Source organism: Trichechus manatus, unplaced genomic scaffold (genome assembly GCF_000243295.1).
Source record: "Trichechus manatus latirostris isolate Lorelei unplaced genomic scaffold, TriManLat1.0 scaffold00154, whole genome shotgun sequence".
Taxonomy (NCBI): Eukaryota; Metazoa; Chordata; class Mammalia; order Sirenia; family Trichechidae; genus Trichechus; species Trichechus manatus.
Window position 1 is genome coordinate 4,983,638 of NW_004444090.1, and position 22,962 is coordinate 5,006,599.

The 22,962-nt window shown below is 37.3% G+C and overlaps 1 protein-coding gene across 2 annotated transcripts in view; it reads right to left on the bottom strand.

The window, feature by feature from the left end:
- The window catches only part of BCKDHB (branched chain keto acid dehydrogenase E1 subunit beta), a 273,664-nt gene that overhangs the window by 164,603 nt on the left and 86,099 nt on the right, over positions 1-22,962 (bottom strand). For both annotated transcript variants that reach the window (XM_004386058.3, XM_023740397.1), the window contains exons 7-8: positions 11,489-11,586; positions 9,539-9,649 (exon numbers count right to left, since the gene is read on the bottom strand). In XM_004386058.3, coding sequence (XP_004386115.1) covers positions 9,539-9,649; positions 11,489-11,586 — 209 coding nt within the window. The remainder of the gene's footprint in view (positions 1-9,538; positions 9,650-11,488; positions 11,587-22,962) is intronic.

Below are 22,962 nucleotides of genomic sequence, written 5' to 3' on the forward strand. Positions count from 1 at the left end.
GCATTTTTCAATGAGATGGAGAAACAAATCACCAACTTCATATGGAAAGGGAAGAGGCCCCAAATAAGTAAAGCATTACTCAAGAAGAAGAACAAAGTGGAAGGCCTCACACTACCTGATTTTAGAACCTATTATACCACCACGGTAGTCAAAATAGCCTGGTACTGGTACAACAACAGATACATAGACCAACGGAACAGAATTGAGAATCCAGTCATAAATTCATCCACCTACAAGCAGCTGATATTTGACAAAGTCCCAAAATCCATTAATTAGGGAAAAGACAGTCTCTAACAAATGATGCTGGCATAACTGGATATCCATCTGCAAAAAACTGAAACAAGACCCATACCTCACACCAGGCACAAAAACTAACTCAAAATGGATCAAAGACATAAATATAAAATCTAAAGCAATAAAGATCGTGGAAAAAAAATAGGTACAACACTGGGAGCCCTAATACATGGCATAAACCCAATACAAACCATAAGTAATAATGCACAAACACCAGAAGAGAAACTAGATAATTGGGAGCTCCTAAAAATCAAACACGCTCATCAAAAGACTTTATCAAGAGTAAAAAGACAACCTACAGAGTGGGGAAGATTTTTTGGCTACGACAAATCCGATCAGCGTCTAATCTCTAAAATCTACAAGATACTGTAAAACAACAACAACTGAAGGACAAACAACCCAATTGAAAAATGGGCAAAGGATATCAACAAGCACTTCACCAAAGAAGACATTCAGGCGGCTAACAGACACATGAGGAAATGCTCACAATCATTGGCCAGTAGAGAAATGCAAATCAAAACTACAATGAGATACCATTTCACCCCAACAAGGCTAGCATTAATCCAAAAAATACAAAATAATAAATGTTGGAGAGGTTGTGGAGAGACTGGAACACTTATACAATGTTGGTGGGAATGTAAAATGGTACGACCACTATGGAAAGCGATTTGGCACTTCCTTAAAAGCTAGAAATAGAAGTACCATATGATCCAGCTATCCCGCTCCTTCGAATATACCCTAGAAAATTAAGAGCTATCACATAAATAGACATATACACACCCATGTTCATTGCAGCAGTGTTCACAATAGCAAAAAGATGGAAACAACCTAGATGCCCATCAACAGACAAATGGGTAAACAAATTATGGTATATTCACACAATGGAATACTACATAACAATAAAGAACAATGATGAAGCTGTGAAGCATAACATGGAGGAATCTGGAAGGTATTATGCTGAGTGAACTCAGTCAGTCACAAAAGGACAAATACTGTATAAGATCACTATTACAAAAACCCAAGAAAAGGTTTAAACACAGAAGAAAACATTCTCTGATGGTTATGAGGGTGGGGAGGGAGCAAGAGGGGTATTCACTAACTAGAAAGTAGACAAGAATTACCTTAGGTGAAGGGAAGGACAGCACACACTACAGAGGAAGTCAGCACAACTGGACTAAACCAAGGCTAAGAAATTTCCTGAATACAACCAAACACTTCGAGGGACAGAGTAGCAGGGGTGGGGGTTTGGGGACCATGCTTTCAGGGGACACCTAGGTCAATCGGCATAGCAAAGTTTTTTTAAGAAAATGTTCTGCATCCCACTTTTGTGAGCAGCGTCTGGGGTCTTAAAAGCTTGCAAGCAGCCATCTAAGATGCATCAATTGGTCACAACCCACCTGGAGGAAAGGAGAATGAAGAACACCATGGACACAAGGAAAGTATTAGCCCAGGAGACAGAAAGGGCCACATCAACCAGAGACTTCATCAGCCTGAGACCAGAACTATATGGCACCCAGCTACCACAATGACCGCCCTGACAGGGAACACAAGAGAGAGTCTGGGATGGAGCAGGAGAAAAGTGGGGTGCAGAACTCAAATTCTAGTAAAAAGTCCAGACTTAATGGTTTGATTGAGACTGGAGGGACCCTGGAAGACATGGCCCCCAGACTCTTGTTAGCCCAAAATTAAAACCAATCCCGAGGCCAACTCTTCAGACAAAGATTAGACTGGACTATGGGACATAAAATGATACTCGTGAAGAGTGTGCTTCTTAGCTCAAGTAGATACATGAGATTAAATGAGCACCTCTCATCTGGAGGCGAGCTGAGAAGGCAGAGAGGGTCAGGAGGTGGTTGAATGTACATAGCTAATCTGGAGTGGAAAGGAGGAGTGTGCTGTCACAGTATAGGGAGAGCAAGTAGGGTCACAAAACAATCTATGTATAAATTTTTATGTGAGAGACTAACTTGAATGGTAAACTTTCACTTAAAGCACAACAATAAAAAGAAAACAAAGCACAAGGTCAAAGGGAAACATTTAAATAAATGTTTTATTTAGAATAAACTAGTGGATTTATTCATAAAGCAATATTCTAGAGTTACTTTTTAAAGTCTGTATAAGCACCAACAATAGGAAAAAGCACCGGGGGACCTCATACCACCAAGAAAACAGTGCCAGGAGCAGCATGCATCCTTTGGACCTGAGGTTCCTGCGCTGAGATGCTCCCAGACCAAGGGAAGACTGATGCATCACAACTACCTTCCTCCAGAGCTGAGAGACAGAGAAAGCCTTCCCCTGGAGCCAGCACCCTGAATTCAGATTTCTAGCCTACTGGACTGTGAGAGAATAAATTTCTCTCTGTTAAAGCCATCCACTTGTGGTATTTCTGTTATAGCAGCACTAGATGACTAAGACAAGTATTAAAGTGAATCAAACTCAAAAAAAAAAAGATAAGAAAAAGCACTAAATTCAAAACAGTTCAAGATTATCACAATTTTCATAGGACATTGTCAACCTTTCTCTTGCCGATATTCGTAGTAATTATTCAGCAAGTATTTATTAAGCACCAATCCTGTTCTAGGAATTATTTCAGGTACTGAGAATTCAGCAGTGAACCAACAGATGAAAACCCCTGCCATCACAGATCTTACCTTCTAATAGGGGAAAAAAGATCAACAACATAAATAATAAAATTACATAATACATTATATTGTGCTAATTGCTATGGAGAAAAAGAAAAGAAAAAAATGTTAAAGGGAGTCTTTGTAGGAGGGGTGGGGTTCAAAACTAAATAAACCGGTCAGGGAAAGCCTTAATGAGAAAACTATATTTGAGTAATGGCCTCACGGAATGAGAGTGAACTATGGGGTGCTTGGGGACAGAGTATTTCTGAAAGGGTACCTGGGCCAGTGGGATGTGGAATGTAGTCAGATCAGGTGTAGGCCTTGGTAAGGAAATTGATTTTTCCACTAAGTTTAATGGAAAACCAATGAGGCCTTTGAAAATAGAAGGGAAATGATCTAACTCACGTTTTAAAGGTTCAGCTCTGCCAAAGGTAAGGCAAGGTCAGAAGCAGAAACAGTAGTTTGGAAGCTACAGCCAAAACGCAGATGAGAAATGCTAGTGGTTTGGACCAGGGTCAAGGGTAATAGCAATAGAGGTGGTGGTAAGATTTTGGCTATATTGTGTAGGTAAAGCCAACAAGATCTGATTTTGGATTGAATGTCACGAGGCAGGGCATGAAAGAAAATCAAGACTCCAAGGTGTAATGTTGTTGCTAACTGCTGTTGACTCGATTCCAACTCATGATGACACCCTGTGTGCAAAGTAGAACTGCTCCATAAGGTTTTCAAGGCTGTAATGTTTAAAGAGTAGATAGCCAGGCCTGTCTTCCCAGGCACCACTGGGTAGGTTCAAATTGCCAACCTTTCGGCTAGTAAAGGTGTAGCAGCAACCCATATTTATTTCAGTAATTAACATAATTTCATCTTCAATTCAAGTGAAAGGGTGTCAGAATTATAATCATCAATTTTTTCTTCTCTATAAACACATGGAAATCACCAACACCTCATCTTTTTTATTTTTATTTTTTGCAGTGTGCATGTAGTTGATTCTGCGTAAGTTAAATAAGAACATGATTCTTGAAATTTTGAGTTTCTTTCAAAGCCTGTCAAAAGTTAAACTCTTATTTTCCATAGGCAGCTTCTCTGAATTTCTACTCATTTAAGAAAAATTTTTCTTTCAAGTTTGACAGTACTTCAAGGGCTGACAGCATTCTGCTCAGCCACTGCTTTGTTAACACTGCAGCTCACTTTTTAACTCATTTTGAATGTGGTCTGTATCTCAGCAGGAAAGTCCATTAAAGCCCCTAACACTTAACCACTGTTCTTACTCCTGGGAAGGCTTGCGAGAGAACAGTTCTACTTATGAGCTGCTGTTTTACATCAGTGTGACAGCTGAGCTGGCTTATAAGGAGAAAATGAACAAAGGGTGTGGACAGGGTTGAATGGCAAAAGAAACTTCTCCTGGCTAAAACACCAAGGTTCTTCCTGAGTCCATAAAAAGGCCCAGTACAAGCTGAAGTAAAGGAAACTAATCAACGGGAGGAGAGTGCTTCTTCTAATTTTTTTTTTTTTTTCTTTAAGTATAACATATATGGAGCCCTGGTGGTACAGTGGTTAAGAGCTCAGCTACTAACGAAAAAAGTTAGTTTGAACCTACCAGTCACTAGTCCTGCAGGGTCGCTATTAGTCAGAATTGACTCGATGGCCACAAGTTTGGTTTTATAACATATATATATAAAACTGCACGTATCATAAGTGTTCAGTTCAACTGATTTTCAAAAACTGAACTTATGTAACCAGCACCCAGAACAAGAAACCATTACCAGCAACTCAAAAGTGAACTCCCCCACCCCCCACACTCCCTTCCAATTACTAACTGCCCTGATGGTAATCACTGACCTGATTCTAACACCATAGCTTTGTTTTATCTATTTTTAAATTTTATATAAATGGAATCACATAGTATGTATTCATTTGAGTCTGGCTTTTTTAAGTCAAGTTATGTTTGCGAGATGAATACTCAATGTTCCATTAAATTTTTATTTCCCGTGGCCTCATCTACCCTTAGACCAGGAGAACTAGATGGTACCCAGCTACCACTAAAGACAGTTCTAATCAGAGCCACAAAGATGGGCCCTGACAGAATGGGAGAAATAATGTAGGACAGAACCTCATATTCTTTAAAAATAAATAAATAAATAAATAAAGACCTACTCCACTGGAGGACCCCCAGACAATTGCCCTGAGATACTCTCCAAATCTTGGACCAAAACTAACCTGTGAGGTCACCTTGTGGCTAAATAACAAGTTGGCTCAAAAAATCATGAATATCACTGTGTCCTTCCTTTAAAAAATCACCTACATGAGATTAAATGGTCAACAATTACTTTAAAACAAAGATGAGAATGCAAGGGAGCAGGGAAACCAGATCAATGGAAATAGAACAACCTGAAGGGAAACTATGAGAATGTTCATGCATTGTGAAGAATGTAACCAACATCACTGAACAACTTGTGTAGAAAATGTTGCATGGGAACACAAACTATTGTGTAAACCTTCTAGAAAACACAGTAAAATATTATTTTTTTTTATTTCCTTCATCCTCATTGCAACTTAATATTCTATTTACTAATTATTTATCCATTCTCCAGTTGACAGGCACTTAGGTAGTCTACAGATTGAGGCTATTACACATAGTGTTCCTATGAACATTTTTGTACTTATCTTTTGTGCATTTCAGTTGCATATACCCTTGCAGTGGAATTTCTGGGTCATAGGATTCAGGCAGATACTGCCAAACCACTTTCCAAAAGTGATGTACCAATTTACATTCACAACATTATTATATGAGAGTTTGGGTTGTTCCACAGCCTTGCCAACACTTGGTATTTGGGGTATTTTTCATCTTAGCCAGAATGGTGTGTCTTTAGCGGTACTGCAGTGTGGTTTTAATCTGCATTTCCTGATAACTAAAGAAATAAGTTTATTAGCCATTTGGAGATTTTCCTTTGTGAAGTGCCTGACCTTTGCCTATTTTTCTATTGGGATGTCTGCCTTTTTCTTTTTCATTATAAAAGTACTTTATATGTCTGGCTATGAGTTGCTTCTCCAAATCTGTGGGTTGTCTATTTACAGTCTTACTGGTGCCTTTTGATGAATACATCTTCTTAATTTTAATGAAGTCCAGTTTTATCAGTCTTTCTCTATAATAAGTTTTATTGTTGTTGCTATTGTATTTCAGAAGCGTTTGCCTGCACAGATTCACCTATGCTCGCTCCCAGGTGCTATATAGTTTTTCCTTTCACAATTAGATCTGCAATCCATCTGGAATTGGCTTTTGTGTAGTAAGAGTTGAGACACATTATTTTCCACATGGATACTCAATGGAACAAGCATGATTTATTGAAAAGACCGCCCTTCCTCTATGAATTGCAATGTCACCTTTGTCCTGAATCAGATGACCAGTGGGTCTGTTTCTGGACTCTAATCAGTTCCATTGGTCTACTTGTCTATCCTTATACCAATACAACAATGTCTTAATCACTACAGTTTTAAAGCAGGTCTTGATATTGTTAATTAATCCCTCCAGCTTTGTTCTTTTTCAAGATTGTCTTGGCTATTCTTGATCTTAAAATCGATTAACACTGTATATGCTTCAATTTATTTGAGTCTCCTTCAATTAATTTCTCTGAATAACATTTTATGATTTTCTTTGTAAAGTTCTTATACAGCTATCATTAAATTTTCCCTAGAAAAATTTTTGATGCTATTCTAAACCCAAACTTGTTGCTGTCAAGTTGATTCTGACTGATGGCAACCCTACAGGACAGAGTAGAACCGCCCCATAGGGTTTCCAAGGAGCAGCTGGTGGATTCAAACTGCTGACCTTTCGGTTAGCTGCCGTAGCTCTTACTAGCCGACAGCGCTCCATAACAAAGCTAAGTGTCCAATTAGTTCTCTTTTGCTTCATGAAGAAAAACAGAAGATGTACCATGATCAGCAATGAAGAGAGTCACAAATAGATGCAGAGTAATCAAGAAATGACAAGCTGGCTTTCACCGTCCCAGCTAGAAGGTCATCATCTAGAAAAATAACATGATGAAAGCATCCCAACAGAAAACCAAAATAATGGTGCTACCTAGTCACGTTTGATGCATCACTTTCTCATTAGTGGAGGTTTCTAGTCTCCTCTTTCATCTTTCTCAGAAGGAAAGAGCCCTGCGGAAACTGGATCTACATTCCAGGATCATAAAAAGATGCAACCAGTAGATTTAATAAAAGAGGACTCCACAAATAGAGAGAGAGAGAGATAGACAGACAGACAGACAGAGAGAGATAAATAAATTTAAAATGTCTCCTTCTTTCTTCTTCTATCTCTCCTTTCTGTGCTTTCACAATTACTGATTTAAGGTATTATTACATTTTTTTTTTACTGTAAACTGCTACAACTCCTTTTTAGATGTAGAAGGCATATAAATAAGTAAATTGAGTTCTAAAAGTCCTTGCCCGATAATCTATTAATAACCCCCACCTCCCTATGACAAAACATCACATCCCCATGCAGAAGCACTTTTCACACTAAAAATACAAACCTCAGGATAAACGCAGGATAGTTATTGCAAACAAGAAGCCAGCTCTGGTATAAACACTATCTGCTCCACTTTAACCATAATTAGGAACATTTTGCTATTTGAAAGAAAACTCTGTGTCTGACTTGATTTGATAATGCCAGCAAAAAGCATTAAATTATTATTTCCATGCAGTTAACAAAGAACTTAATCTGAAAAACTGCTCTTAATTATGGCAAGTACAAATATAAAGGCTACGAATATTGTTGAAATAACTTGTAACCGTGTCAAGTGTCAAGTGAGTCTGCAGAAACATTTACTACAACAAATCTTAAATCTTGTACTAAATTATAAAACACTCTTCACCTAAAAACACCTCATGCTACACTTTCATAGCAGTGGTATCTGCAGGTTATTTTAATGTAACACACCTAAGAAACAGCCTGTGAAAGCTATGAGAATGCCAAGGCTCTAAAAAACAGTAAATGTAAAAGATCCCAGGTCTTGGGACACATTTGCTATTGCAGCAAATAAAGAAAAAAGCATAATACATGTAAATGTTACCTAAACTTAACAAAGAAATAGCTTAATCTTCCTAATACTAATATGGGAATAGACGGACTTTAACTTATCTAGACATTAACATAAAGGATATCAGTTGTAGACAAGTAAATGAGAACTAAATTATATTCTTGAAAGGATACTATGTGAATCCTATTCATAATAAGAACAATATCAATCTAATCAGGCTGAAGCTCAAAGCTCAAGAGACTACTTAGATAGAAAACTGTAAATCAGCAGCCAGAATCACACAACATGACATTCAAACTGAGATCCACAGAATTATGGCAATACAAAGAGTTATTTTTTAAGAATAATCCATCCCCATCTCTTCTGGAGAGAAAACAAATGAAAATTCAGCCACACCATTTACCTGACTAAATTAAACCCAGCTTATCAGACCATAACCAATAAGAAGTCAAAGTCACAGGTATCCTAAATATCCCTGATATGCTTCCTTCTCTGCTCTACTCCATTATTCACAAAACTCAACCCGAGTTGGCTGCATGAAGGACATAGTTTTATAATATTTTAAACAAAGAGAACTATGGAAGACAAAAGAAACCCTAAAGTATTTCGTTTCCTGAGCATCAGGCTGACTACACAGCACACACTCTTTTCACACTGCCAATTTAAAAATTTCAAATAAGTTGAAAATGCTCATGAAGCTCACATTTCAAAACAATTCTTTGCAAATATTCAACAAATATGGTCCAAGATATTGAGGAAATGATATTTTATCAATCACAAAATACATTATACAGGTAGTCCCCAACTTACGATGTAGTAGAGTTATGATGAATTACACTTACAACTGTCTGTTTTTGTTTTTGTATATCTTATCATAATATGTTCTACCTACAGTGTTGCAGCGCATAATTTGCTGATGTTATCATTCTCAGAAGTTCACTCACAGACGTTCAATTTTATGATTTACTGTTCAAAACACTGTTGAATAGCAGAGGAAAGAAATGCTGAAGAAAGAGATAATGAGGAAGAAGGAGAGAAGTTATCAAAAAATTTTACAGTGAAAAGATTAGCTGAAGTTTTTTCTAAACTAAATGAGAGGATTTAGTTGCTTGAAAACATGGACCCAGACATCGATCACTTTGTTAAAGTTGATATACAGATTTGGGAAGCAGTGAGATGTTACCACGAAATATATGAAGAGAAAAAGAAAAGGACCATACAGACAACTCTACTAATTTTCTAACTAGAAACGCCATTCTCATTCTCAGGGATAATCCAGATGATCCAGAACCTTCCTCAAGTGGAGTTATTACTGCAGCTGACAAAATGCCAACATCATCCAACTCTCCTTCATCCTCCAAGTAAATTTTTATGATTTGTGTATTTTTTAATATATGTACATATTAAAATATGTCTGTAAGTTTACGTGTAATGTTTCCAACCCCCAAAGACAAATAAAGATTGGATTTATAAACATACTAATAATAAAAGGCAATAACAATGAAAACTAAAAAGAAAAAATTTACAACGAAGTCGTGGGAGCGGAGCCCGTTGTAAGCCAGGGACTACCTGTATTCATACCTTGCAAACCGTATCCACATCCCAAGGTATTATAGTCCTCAGATCAATTACTTCACAAGACACTCCAAGTTTTTCCTGTGCCATGGAAGCCACCTCTCGGATCACATGAACCTGAAATGAGGGAAATAAATATGCAAAGAATGACAACATGGGTTCAGGCCTGGAAAACTAACAGAATTCTGACATCATTAATAGAGAAGGTATTTAAAGTCAGAGGAATTGATCTGTGTAGAGGACTAATAAATTTGTTTGACAGGTTAAATCCAATATTCTACCAAATAACCAAATATAGAGGTCTAAAAAACAGTTGGAAACATAGACTTAGAAAAGGGGAGAGCAGTCATGCTACAAATAGCGATTCTAAAGATATCAGCATAAATAAATAAAGCCACAGGAGTAGACAGAGTTTCTAGAGAAAGCATGTAGAAAGGGGCAGCAATCATAGAACCCTGTAGATCATCAACATTTAAGGAGAAAACAGAGAAACAGCAGCTTACTAAAAAAAAGAAAGAAAAAAATAGCTGAAGAGAAAGAAAATCAAGAGACAGCATATTCCAGAAGCTAAAGAAAAAAGGGGTTTCATAGAAAGTGTGGCCAGTATCATATTCCACAGAGATACAAGATAAAGGCTCGATTTAACAATTAGAAAATTAATGATGTCAGCAGAAACAGTTTTAGTAAATTAGTGAGAGCAGAACTACTAGAACATAAAGAAATTAAGGAACTAAAAACAGGCAGTAAAAACTAATTCAAATTCAGTGATAAAAGAAAGAAGGAAAATACACTAGTATTTAAGGGAAAAGTAGGGAGGAGAAAAGATATATTTTAGAGGGTGAAGAGATACATACCTTTTTAAGAAAAAGAACATGGAAAAGAGAAACTGAAGATGCAGGACAGAGAAGGACTAGTTGATGGATTATAGTGCTGAAGAAGGTAAAATGGGATGCAATTCAAAACAGATTTGAAGAGGTCAGTTATGAAAACCAGACACCTCTTCTTCAAAGACAAAAGGGAAGGGGAAAAGGATTGGCAGAAGAAGTGATAAGTGTGAAGGGAAAGCAGATTATGAGAATTAGTATCTAATACACTCTAATTTCCTTATTAAAAAAAAAAAGAAACGAGGGCACACGCTAAGGATGACAGGGATGTGGATAAAAAAGAGGACTTAAGGAGAAAAGAAGAAGTTTGCAACAACCATTTGGGCACTATCAATGAAATGGGGCTTGCCAACCAGCGTAATTATCCCATTGGAGGTTAGAAACCATGAGGACCATAGTTCTCCAAGTCAAAGATAAACTGGAAAAGAGACTAGGTGCTTGTGGTATGGCAAACGACTTTCATTACCTTCTTTATACTATGCTGTACTTAATTTTCTAAAATAAGTATTTCCTTTACATAGAAAAAAGAAAAGCCCGCTATTTCTTCAAAAGAAGTTGAGGTAGAAGTGTAAAAGACTATGGCCAGAGAATAAGAGTTCTGAGCTTAAGAGTTTGGAGGTAGAGCAATGTGACAACAAGCCTGGGGGAAAGCTGATCAGTGGGGAAGTTCACTGGAAAAGAGAAAGGTATGGAATTCTGAAGCTAGTACACTGGATGGGTCCACAAGGCCAGCAAAGTCATCATGAGAGATGGCAGGAGATGAGATGAAAAAGCAGCAACAAGAATTGAGGATATATAATATGTGCTTCAAAAGAAAGTGTAATACATTTTTGTAAACACTCAACATATTTTTAAGGACTTCACCATATGCCTATATACTTTAATATGACTGAATAAGCACCTCCCCTTAAGTCAGAAAACAGTACCAGATATAGATGTAGCACCAAAGATAAACAGACTTAATTTGAAATATAAAGAAAACATTATTTTCGATTCTTCATAGTATCATGATTTAAAATGAGAGCTTCCAAGTACGACATGGGCATTAACAGTTTGGACAAGTGTTACTGACCTGAGTACCCCAGGCAACTAGAGTCACATCACTCCCTTCCTGTATGACTTCAGCCTGGGACAGTGGGATGTAGTATGGTTCTACAGGCACCTGTTGCACTGAATACATAACAGGAAGAAAAATGAAAGGTTAATTATTTTTCCTCCTGCGACATTTGTGCATAAAAAAATAAGACCCATCAACAGATGAACAGATGAACAAATTATGGTACATTAACACGCAGGGGAAAATTACGCAACTATAAATAATAATGAATAATATTGAATAATAATGGTGAATCTGCAAAACATCTCACAACATGGATGAATCTGGAGAGCATTATGTTGAGTGAAATAAGTCAATCACAAAAGGACAAATATTGTGTGAGATCACTATTACAAAAACTCAGGAAAAGTTTTACACACTGAAAGAAACCATCTTTGATGGTTATAAGGCAGGGGAGGGGTAAGGAAGGGAAGTCTGTAACTAGATAGTAGATAAGTGTTAACTTTAGTGAAGGGAAAGCCAGCACACAGTAACGGGAAGTCAGCAAAACTTGACCAAGGCAAAGTCATAGAAGCTTCACAGACACTTCCAAACACCTTGAGGGACCGAGTTACTGGGGCTGAGGCTGGAGACCGTGGCCCTGGGGGACATCTAGGTCAACTGGCATAACATAGTTCATAAAGAAAATGTTCTACATACTACTTTGGTGAGTCTGGGGTCTTAAAAACTTGTGAGTGGCCATCTATCAGTCCCATTCCATCTGGAGCAAAGGAGAATGAAGAAAACCAAAGAAACAAGAAAAATATTAGCCCAAAGGACTAACGGACCACAAGTACCACAACCTCCACCATTCTGCACCTAGAACAACTAGATGATACCCAGCTACTACCACTAACCGCTCTGACAGGGATCACAATAGAGGTTCCTGGGCAGAGCGGGAGAAAAACACAGAACAAAACTCAAATTCACACACCCAAAAAAAAAGACCAGACTTACTGGTCTGACTAAGACTGGAGGAACCCCCAAGCTCCAGGACACTGTTTCACTAAGAAATGAAGTCACCCCTGAAGTTCACTCTTCAGCCAAAGATTAGACAGGTATATAAAACAAATACTAACACATGTGAGGAAGGTGCTTCTTAGTTCAATCAAGTATACAGACCAAATGGGCTACACCTGCCCAAAAGCAAAGAGGAGAAGGCAAGAAGGGACAGGAAAATTGGACGAATGGAAACAGGGAGGCCGGGACTGAGAAGGGGAGAGTGTCGACACATCACGGGAATTATATCCAATGTCATAAAATGACTTTTGTATACATTATTGAATGAGAAACTAATTTACTCTGTCAACTTGAACCTAAAGCACAGTCAAAAAAATAAAATTAGAACCTCATTGTGGCAAAACTTTATTTATTCTTCACTCAAATTTCCTAAGTTATTTATAGCAGAAATAGCATTTGTTATATGGTTCCATGACATTACTACACAGATAAACAAGAATAATATAAAAGTATAAAATATATTAGCTATCCTGGAACAGAAAAAGGACTTAAGTAAAAACTGAGAAAATATTGGTTCATTATAGCAAATATACCATACAAAGATATTAAGCATAGAGGAAAATGGGTACAAGGTATATGGGAACTCTCTGTACTATCTTCACAATTTTTCTGTAAATCAAAAGTTGTTCTAAAAATTACAATATATATTTTTTAATTTTAAATATATCTGCTAAAATTTTATTGGAATGAATTAAGGTCTCAGACAAGTTTTCTTATATGAAGTAAATTTATAGTGGGGGAGGGGCAGAAAAAAACACATAGTAGGGCCAAATTTTTAAGTACATTTTATTTTTGCACCTTGTATCTACGAACACTTCTATCAACCACAGCAGCTGACAACATCTTAATTTTCAAAGCCAAATACTGTAGAGTATTCAAAGCTGAATACTCAAAGAGATAAAACTGAATCAGCTCCACCAAGTCAAAAGGAAGAATAAACAACTGGTATCCCAGAGAAAATCACTTCACAATTTCTCTGAGCAACCAAATCAAAAATCAAAACCAAGCCCGTTGCCACTGAGTTGATTCTTACTCATAGCAACCCTATAGGACAGAGTAGAACTGCCCCACAGAGTTTCCAAGGAGCAGCTGGTGGATTCAAACTGCCGACCTTTGGTTAGCAGCCGAGCTCTTAACCACTGTACCACCAGGGCTCCAAGTACATACAAATTATAAGATGAATTAAAAAATAAATATATACGAGCAGAAAACTGATGAAATTGCCCGGCTATGCTGGGAAGCCTCCTTGAATACTTATGTGAGAGCAGGTTAACAGTGGAAGTGCTGGGGAAAATTGTTGTTCTCGTTTGTTCATTTTCCCCTATGGTCTTTTTATTATCATTGTTATATACAGTTTCTGTTTTTTTAATTCAAATAGTGCAGATGAGTAAAATAAAACTAAAAGGCCCCTTCTGCTCCCCAGGCAGCCCTTCCAACTCCACTGCAAAGAAGTAAGGAAGGCTAACAATTTCCAGGTGTCTGTAGTGAACAGCTCTCATTCGTTCTAGTGTCCAAGCTTCTAAATCTTCTTTCTACATTTGGTAAATTCCCTACTATATGAAGCAGGGCCCTTCATCCATTACAGAAGTGAATTTCACATACTCACATTCCCTGCCTCCCCTGTAGCTAGGGCGTAAAACTTGGGCTCTGCCAATCAAATGCACCCACACAAGACTCTCAGTTGGAAGCTAATGACACAAAAAAGCATTCTGGAGTACTAGTAACAGTACAGACAGATCCAGTAAGCAGGCTCGGTGGTATCATTGATGCAGACTGCAGTACCATGTCCGCTGACAGCCAGTGGGGTATCCTTTCGGAATCAGTTATACAGTGAGATGTGGGGTATTGCTTCTAGATATATGGGCTCTAAGCCTGATTCTCAGGCACTACAGTGACCTGTGAGCTATATATTATCCTCAATAAATCTTCTCTGCTTATACCGGCCATAGTTTATTTCATTTGCTTGAAAACTAAAAACCCTGATTCAGTTTCTTTTCAGATATTTACAATATGCAAGTGTACATATACACAGACATATGTAATTTTTTTTAACAAATTGAATCACATACACACTGTTCAAAATCTTTCTACAGTCTACTTTTTTTTTAACTTAGCAATATATCTTGGCAATGTTACTATGTCAAAATGTTTTTTTTTTAAATCATATTTATAAACATTGTGTGCTGTTCAGTCAATTCCAACTCATAGCAACCCTATATGACAGAGTAAAACTACCCCATAGGGTTTCCTAAGTTGCAGTCTTTATGGGAGCAGATTGTCAGGTCTTTTCTCCTGCGGAGTGTACAATGGGTTCAAACCACTGACCTTTCAGTAAGGAGCAGAGTGCTTAACCACTGCACCATCAGGGCTCCTTTACTATCAAATATAACAGTACTATTTTTCAGTAATGTGGTAGAGAATTTTTATTCCTTGTATTTTTGCATATTTCCATTCCAATGACAGCTGGATTTTTTTTTAATAATCCATATGTTTAAACAAAAGAAGAAAAATAAGATGGTAAAACCTATCAAACTACTTTGTGGTTAAATCTGAAAGCAGATGACCAGTATTAACCTGACCAACAAATCTGAGACATAAAACAGTGTTGGAAAAGCATTAAAAGCCTTTTTTTAAAGTTTTTGTGTAGCACACAAGCTCTATGTGGGGCAAGACATTTCCACTGTTTAAACCAGGGGTGGGCAAACTGCAGCTTGCTGGTCAAATTTTGCAAATAAAGTCTTATAAGAACACAGTCACGTCCATCATTTACATAATGTCTATTTATTTACTTTAGCCTACAACAGCAGAATTGAGTAGTTGCAACAGAAAGAGTATGGCCTGCAGTCGAAAGTATTTACTATCTGTCCCTTTACAGAAAAAGTATGCCAACCTCAATTCTAAACAACACTTTGGGAGGTTAATTTCAGCCCATCCAGCTTAAACACACGGAAGGAGGAAGGATGGGACAGAGGGAGGGAGGGAGGGACGGATGGCCAGCCAGATGAACAGACAGGGAAACAGACATATTATACTGGGGTAGTATATTTAGCAGTTCTCAATTGTTAACCAAAGTGAGGGTCAAGAAAGACACTGACGACCTCTGGCAAACATGCCAAAGGTTGATTGTAAGCTCTCTGCCATCATCAAGCCCTCTGTCACCTGGCAGCAAGAGTCTGCATGCAAGTAGAGAAGGCTTGAAGCCACTCCACACTCTCCGCCTTACTTGTGAGCCAGGGGCTGCCATTCAAGAGCCCTGTCTTTCCTGCCTTGTAAAAGAGTTGCCAACTAGTGATTAGCAAATCCCTGGAACACACACCCCTAAGGGCTGGCACATCAAAAGAAATGGGTTGGCATCTTGGCCTGCCTCCTTTGAAAAGCTGCCAGGGAGTGACTAATGATTTCACTGTATTAAATAAATTACCCAGAAATAAGTCTTCATTATTTGAACAATTAATTAAGAGGCAACATAGCAAACAAAGCTTTATTCTCTATCAAATTTATATTCTGCAGAGAATTAGATTCAGGAAGAGTATTATATTAACAACAACAAAACACACCTCTTCATCCTGTGAGCAGGAGAGTAAGAATACAATTTTAATTTGCTTACTTACTTAAACTTAGACAAAAGAGATCACTTGAAAATCAAGCTATAATTCCCAGGTACTTTTTAGTCACAATAATTTAAAAGGTATTTATTCTGAGAAAAGGTTATTTCAAATTAACATTCTTACATTTCTACCCCATGGTTATGTGCTTTTTGAAGGAGCAGCTAACAGGAGTTAGGGTACAAATTTTCAGGAGCTGAAAAGCACCACATACAATCACTTTGCAGATTCCTATTTTCATAGCCGTGGGATTAAGTGAAACCACTCCATTTCACCACATGCTGATTGTATTTGAATCTTAGCACTAATGAGTATTCCACAGAGAAATCCTTCAGCAACAGATAACATGTTGACGAAAATGTATGATTTAGAAAAATAGGAAATCTTTCCAAGGTCAAAATAAAAATGTTTTAATTGTTCAAATAATTAGACAGAATGGATTTTAAAATGTATATTGTGAAATTTCCACATATATACTTCCTTTGTTATTTGTATATATGCAAATGCACTTATATTCATATATGCTTATAGACTTATGGTATAAAATAGGTCACTCCTGGCTCCATTTCTCAGTCTCTTTTTTTCCTTCCAATTTTCTTCTAATTTGTTATATTGCTTGTAAGTGATTTTAAACACTTCTTGGAATAAGGCAGGGTGTTAATGTCCTCAGCTGCTAACCAAAAGGTTGGAGGTTCACGTCCACCTAGAGGTATCTCAGAAGAAGAGTCTGGTGATCTGCTTCTGAAAAATCAGCCACTGAAAGCTCTACGGAGCACAGTTCTACTCTGACACACACGAGGTTGCCATGAATCAGAGTTAACAAAAACAGACAATAATATATACACAATGTATGATATACATATGCATATACAAATATACACAATAATATATGTACACTTAATATTTATTGTGTACCTAATATATGCAGACATCATACAAACTGCTGCAATCTGAAGTTGAAAAAGGCAGTCCTTGCCCTTGATAAGCACACACTCAACAGGGAGCTATAACAATGGAAACAGATTTTCACCAAACAAATAAAAACATGCTATAGCACTGGGAACAATCTGCCCTAGGAACACAGAGGGAAATAACAACTTTGGTTATAAAGACTGAGGAGGCTTCATGAAGGAAGAATAACACTGACATGGGTCTTAGAGGATAAGGACGTACTTGACACAAGAGTATAAAGAAGGGCATGCCATGTAGAAAGAAAAGGTATGTACAAAGAAATGCAGGTGGGAAAGTATGCATGCGTGTGTGTGCACACCTATGAATACATGGAAACACATATTTTCATGATGTTTCAGGTAAAGGTGAATACTGAAACCTGCAAATCATACACCCACATCCCTGAAAGCACTGTTCAATTCCTTCTGATTTAATACATTAATAGATCGTATAGAAACCATCTGCAAGAAAACAACAACTCACTCTTAATGATGCAAGCTCCCCTGTGAGGCACAATATTAAAATATTATCATTATAGAGATAATAGGGTCATTTCTCTGCTCTGGCACTAATGTGTAGTAATGCTAGGTTCTTCACAAATGGGAAACTCAGGTATAGCTTTATTTATGTTGCATTATACATGATACAGTGACAAAACATAAATGGTCTCTTTTAAAAAGGAAGTAGATAATATTTCTAAAATATATGTTACTTCATGCTGTCTAACTATTAACAGCATACTCAAAGTCTCCATTCTTGAAAAAGCCTGTCTTATTTGTCAGAGTTAACAGTCTGATGGGGGAGGGACCGGAGACGGGGTGAATCCACCCGGTCAAGAGCCCAGCCCCAGCCCTGATTAATCTGGTGATCTCTGACAAAGCATTATATTCTTCTTGTGCCCTAGTGTCCCATGCTGTAAACTGTGGGAAGCAGCATGTGTCTGTCTTCCACACTGTAGTAACAGAATGCGGATACACTAAGTTAATCAATGTGGACATCCTTTCAGTTCTTAGGAAGAAAACAGCTTTACAATCTTAATGATAAAATCATTAAGATTATAATTTTTATCTTTATCATTAAGATTATCTTTAATCATTAAGATTATAAAGGAAGTTTTCATTCTAGGAATAGTTATTCATACCCCTATTATCATTTGTGGAGCCCTGGTGGCACAGTGGTTGAGAGCTACGGTGACCTACGGCTGCTAACCAAAAGGTGAGCAGTTCAAATCCACCAGCCACTCCTTGGAAACCCTATGGGGCAGTTCTACCCTGCCCCATGGGGTCACTATGAGTCAGAATCAACATGAAGGCAACGGGTTCAGTTTTTTTGGTTATCATCATTTGCTATGTAAAATCGATATTTAACCATAAACCAATACCATCTCTACATTACAATTGTTATTTTTCTGAATAAATAATCAGATCTGAGGGTATTGATTATGGTCACACTTTTTTGATAACTTTCACTTCTGTAATAACAATTATTTTTAACACTGATGTTAGAGATTTAAAAAGAGAATATATGACCAAGAAGACGAAGTGCGATTTCTTCTAGTAATCACTTTAAAACTAGCCCCCAAACACAGTCGTGACCAATCTTGCCCTTACTTCTTCACATTAAATTACTAAAAATCTAAAAGATAACAGTCTACATTAGAAACATCAAATCAATATACTATTAACAATATTTGTCTCACTCTCCAAGTAATGTGAAAAAAAAAAATCTATAAAAATGCTCCACACCCTCACGGAAATGCCACCTAATAAGAAGACAAACCATGCAGAACCTCATTGTTAGGAGTGGTCCTCTGGTGTGTCTGGACACCACAGCTTGGAATAGAATTCCAGAGATACCAGAGGACTTTTTAAACAAGGTTCCAAATGGTTGTGGCGAAGTAGAAGGGCATGAAAGTGAGGAGTCCCAATAATTTAACCACCTTTGGAAGTAGGAGTCAAAGTACCTACAGAATGAGTATCTACAGCTTGGAGTAGCTTTCAATAAATAAAAGAATGATTGCTGAGCTAGCTTGAGAGCCATCATTTATGCCAATTCATCCTGTCCATACAGGCTCCCAATAATCACCACGTGGACACATTTCTCCACAGAATATCGTTTTCTGTATCATCAAGCACATTGGCGATGCAGCATTTTTTTAGATGAATACATAAAAGAATTAAAAGATTGGTGCTGGCTCTCAAGCTAGCTCAGCAATCATTCTTTTATTGATTGAAAGTTATTCCAAGCTGTGGATAACCATTCTGTAGGTATTTGTGCTAACTTATGACGTTGATATTTGTGCATGAGCAGGTAATGTCAACTACTGGCCACTGGATGAGATAATCGCAAAAATGCCATTGATTTTAAGCCACATTCCAGTTTCAAGATGTTAAAGTGAGAAGGAAATGAGCATCTTAAAATCAATGAGATATAGTATCTTGTATGAGATGGATGACTTTAAGGTTTGTTATATTTTTTACATCATGCTTTTAGTACTCTAAGACCCTCAGTTTTCTAAAGTCAAAATACGTCCTCTCTTCAAGCTAAATACAATATTACCCCTAAGAAATTACAATTCCCACTAGAATCAAAGTATTAGCTTTTGTCCACTGACTTCCTAAAGGTAGAGAATAGGCAGCAAAAGTCTCTGAAGCACATCAACAAAAGACAATTCTTTTACATGTAAGAAAGACTACATGATACATTTGTTAGACTGCAAAACTCATCACTGCATGTCTAACACTGAACAGTAGCTGTTGACTATATCAAACTGCAGACAATCAGAAAAATAAGAAATCTCTCAAACAATTTTATTCAGGGAATCTGTTACAAAGATGTTGGAAGAGCTGGAGCAGCAATGGTGAAAGAGTGCAACCCAGAGATCAGGAAGCAGCTATGGCCTCTGGGCTGGATCTAAGAGCCCACAGGAGCCGCTAACACTGCTGGAACTGCTAGCGGCTGCTACTGAGTAGAACGGTCCCCACTAAGGTCCCTGTCACTAATGCTGCTGACATCAACGCTGTGAGACAGTAACCACTACTGCAGAGCAGAGTCTCATGAACTGCTGCTACCAGACACAGTGGTGTCTACCTTCTTCCTGGTTTCTAAACTAGTGCAAGTGCTGCTCAATAACAGAATCTACCTGGAACTCAGCTAGCAAGGGGGTCAGGGAAATACAGTTTACTAGTTTCCAACCCCAGTAAGAGAGAACACAGAAGGGCAAGTGTGGGAAGGAGAGCCAACTGAAAACTACACAGCAGATTTACATTGTAAATAACATTTAAGAGAGGAAAAAGTCACCTTTGACAAGAGATAAAGGACACATCAGTATGTTAACCACAATCAAAAAAAGCTAATATTTATTGAGGCCTTTCTACATACCAGGCACTATTATAAGCATTTTGAATGCATCGGCTCATTTCTTCCTCATAATAACTCAATGTAATTGATATTAGATTTATCCTAATTCTACAGAAAAAGAAACTGAGGCATAGAGACATTAAGTACATCGGTTAAAGTTATAAGATACTTTAAGTAGTGACTCCGGGCTCCACGATCTCAACCACTACACTTTGTTGTGTAGAACTCTACCAAGGTGGACTTCAGTAGAAAAGATTAAATATGAGCACATAGCAAGCCTGAACCTCACCACATGCCTTAAAAATTCATAGCAGCAATATTGCATATTTTAAGAAAGGGATATTATGCTTGCCACATTGTTTAAAAATTAAAAACACAATCTTAAGATCAAATAAATAATTATTCTCTTCCCTCAAAACAATCATGTATTAAATCTGGTATTCTCTCACCGACCTCCAGCAATTCACTCCATTTTTCAAATTAACTTTTTATATACTAAATTGGCTTTATATTCCATAAAGCCAGTATTTTTAAAAAATCTCCACACATATATCACCCCATGTCTGCCTCTGTACATTTCTATGTACCACTCCTCCATTAGAAATTTGTTTTTCTATTACATAGATTCCTTTATATCAAATCATAAATAATAACAACCAAATTATGACAGACTGTAGGTGTACTTATATTAGCCAGAAACCAAAATTTGTCATCCATAATTTAAGAAAGTCAAATATCATTAATTTATTTAACAATCATTTCAAATCCCTCTATCTATATTAGGTACTAGAGATACAAATACAAATTAGGTAGAATTTGTGAATTCAAGTATACCACTGATATGCTGAAATTAATAAAATTATTAAGTTTTTATTAAAATTATTAGGAAATTATTAAGAAAGTTTTCCCAACTGTAATTGTTATGAAGCTGATAGTTTATAAAATTTGGTTAATATTTATTATAAGCTTATCAAAATTACTAAACAACCTAATGGCCTTAAGAATTTATTGCTTCCTATCTATCTAACCTACTAGTATAAGCGGACTTCAACTGTCATATCTTAAACTTTTGCTCAACACACACTTGTTTTACATTGTAGATGAGAACCCCTAAAGGGCTTTTGTATGCCTTGTATTCCAAATTTGGAATTCTATGGGTTAACTATGAAAATGTCAAGTCAACACATCTCTATCTGCTTGCCGACAGTTTAGTTTTGGCAGTGTTAATATAATTGCCTGTATAGCAATGTTTCTATACTATCAGAATTTTTAGTTTATTTGCCTTTATTGCTTTATAAATATAAGTGAAAAACAAAAACACTGATCCTACCAAAGAAAATTTTGTAACATTGCAACCCAGAAAGAAATCATCTGGTATACTGCACACAGTACATCTTTAACCTCAATTAGACATTTAAGCCAGTTGAACTGTTCAATTCAAAGGGAAAATAAAAAATTAAATTAAAGATACATATGAAACGTTGCAAACTGTTATCACTGACAACTATGTATAAAAGGTGAGGTTCAGTTGGGGATTTTATAATACTTTTAGTTCTCTTGCAATGAAACTCCTTATTAAATGTAAACCAATCTTTGACTTTCAGACATATTATTTTTTATACATTTTTAGGAATACATTAGGAAACTGCCTGCACTCAAAAAGTGGAAGACTCTGGCTTGACTTAACATGACACAATGCATTTCTAAATATGCTAGGATATGTTGTAAGTCATTTTAACAGATCTGTAAGAATTCCCTGAAAGACTAAAAATGTCCTACTGTGGCCCTCATAGAAGCCCTGGTGGCACAGTGGTTAAAGCACTCAGCTGCCAACCGAAAGGTCAGTGGTTCTAACCCACCAGCTGCCCTGTGGGAGAAAGATGTGACAGTCTCCTACCATAAAGATTACAGCCTTGGAAACCCTACGGGGCAGTTCTACTCTGTCCTATAGGGTCACTTATGAGTAGGAATCCACTCGACGGCAGTGGGTTTGAATGGTTTGGTGGTCTATGACCTTAGACACAGCAACTGTCCCTTCCCCGTCCCCTTGCTAAACCTGAATTGCCCAACCAATGGTTGCTAAACTGCAAGAACAATTCCTCCCTCTTCAGAGAACACTTTTGGACCAACTAGTCCTGAAACTGGCTGCACATCAAATGACCCCTTTTGCAAAAGCTCTACAAAATCTTTACTCCTCTCTGTCCTGAGTTAGAACACTCCTTTTGAGTTGTTCTCATGCCGCAACATTCTGAACAAAGACTTATGCTTAAGGGTGTTAATACTGAAATAACTCATTGGGGATGTGTAAATAGTAATAATAAAAATGTTGTTGTTGTTCGGTGTCGTCAAGTCAATTTTCAACTCATAGTGACCCCACATGACAAGAGTAGAACTGCCCCCATAGGGTTTCCGAGGCTGTAATCTTTATGGAACTAGATCACCAGGTCTTTCTCCCATGGAGCTGCTGGGTGGGTTCGAACCGCCAACCTTTCAGTTAGCAGCCAAGTGCTTACC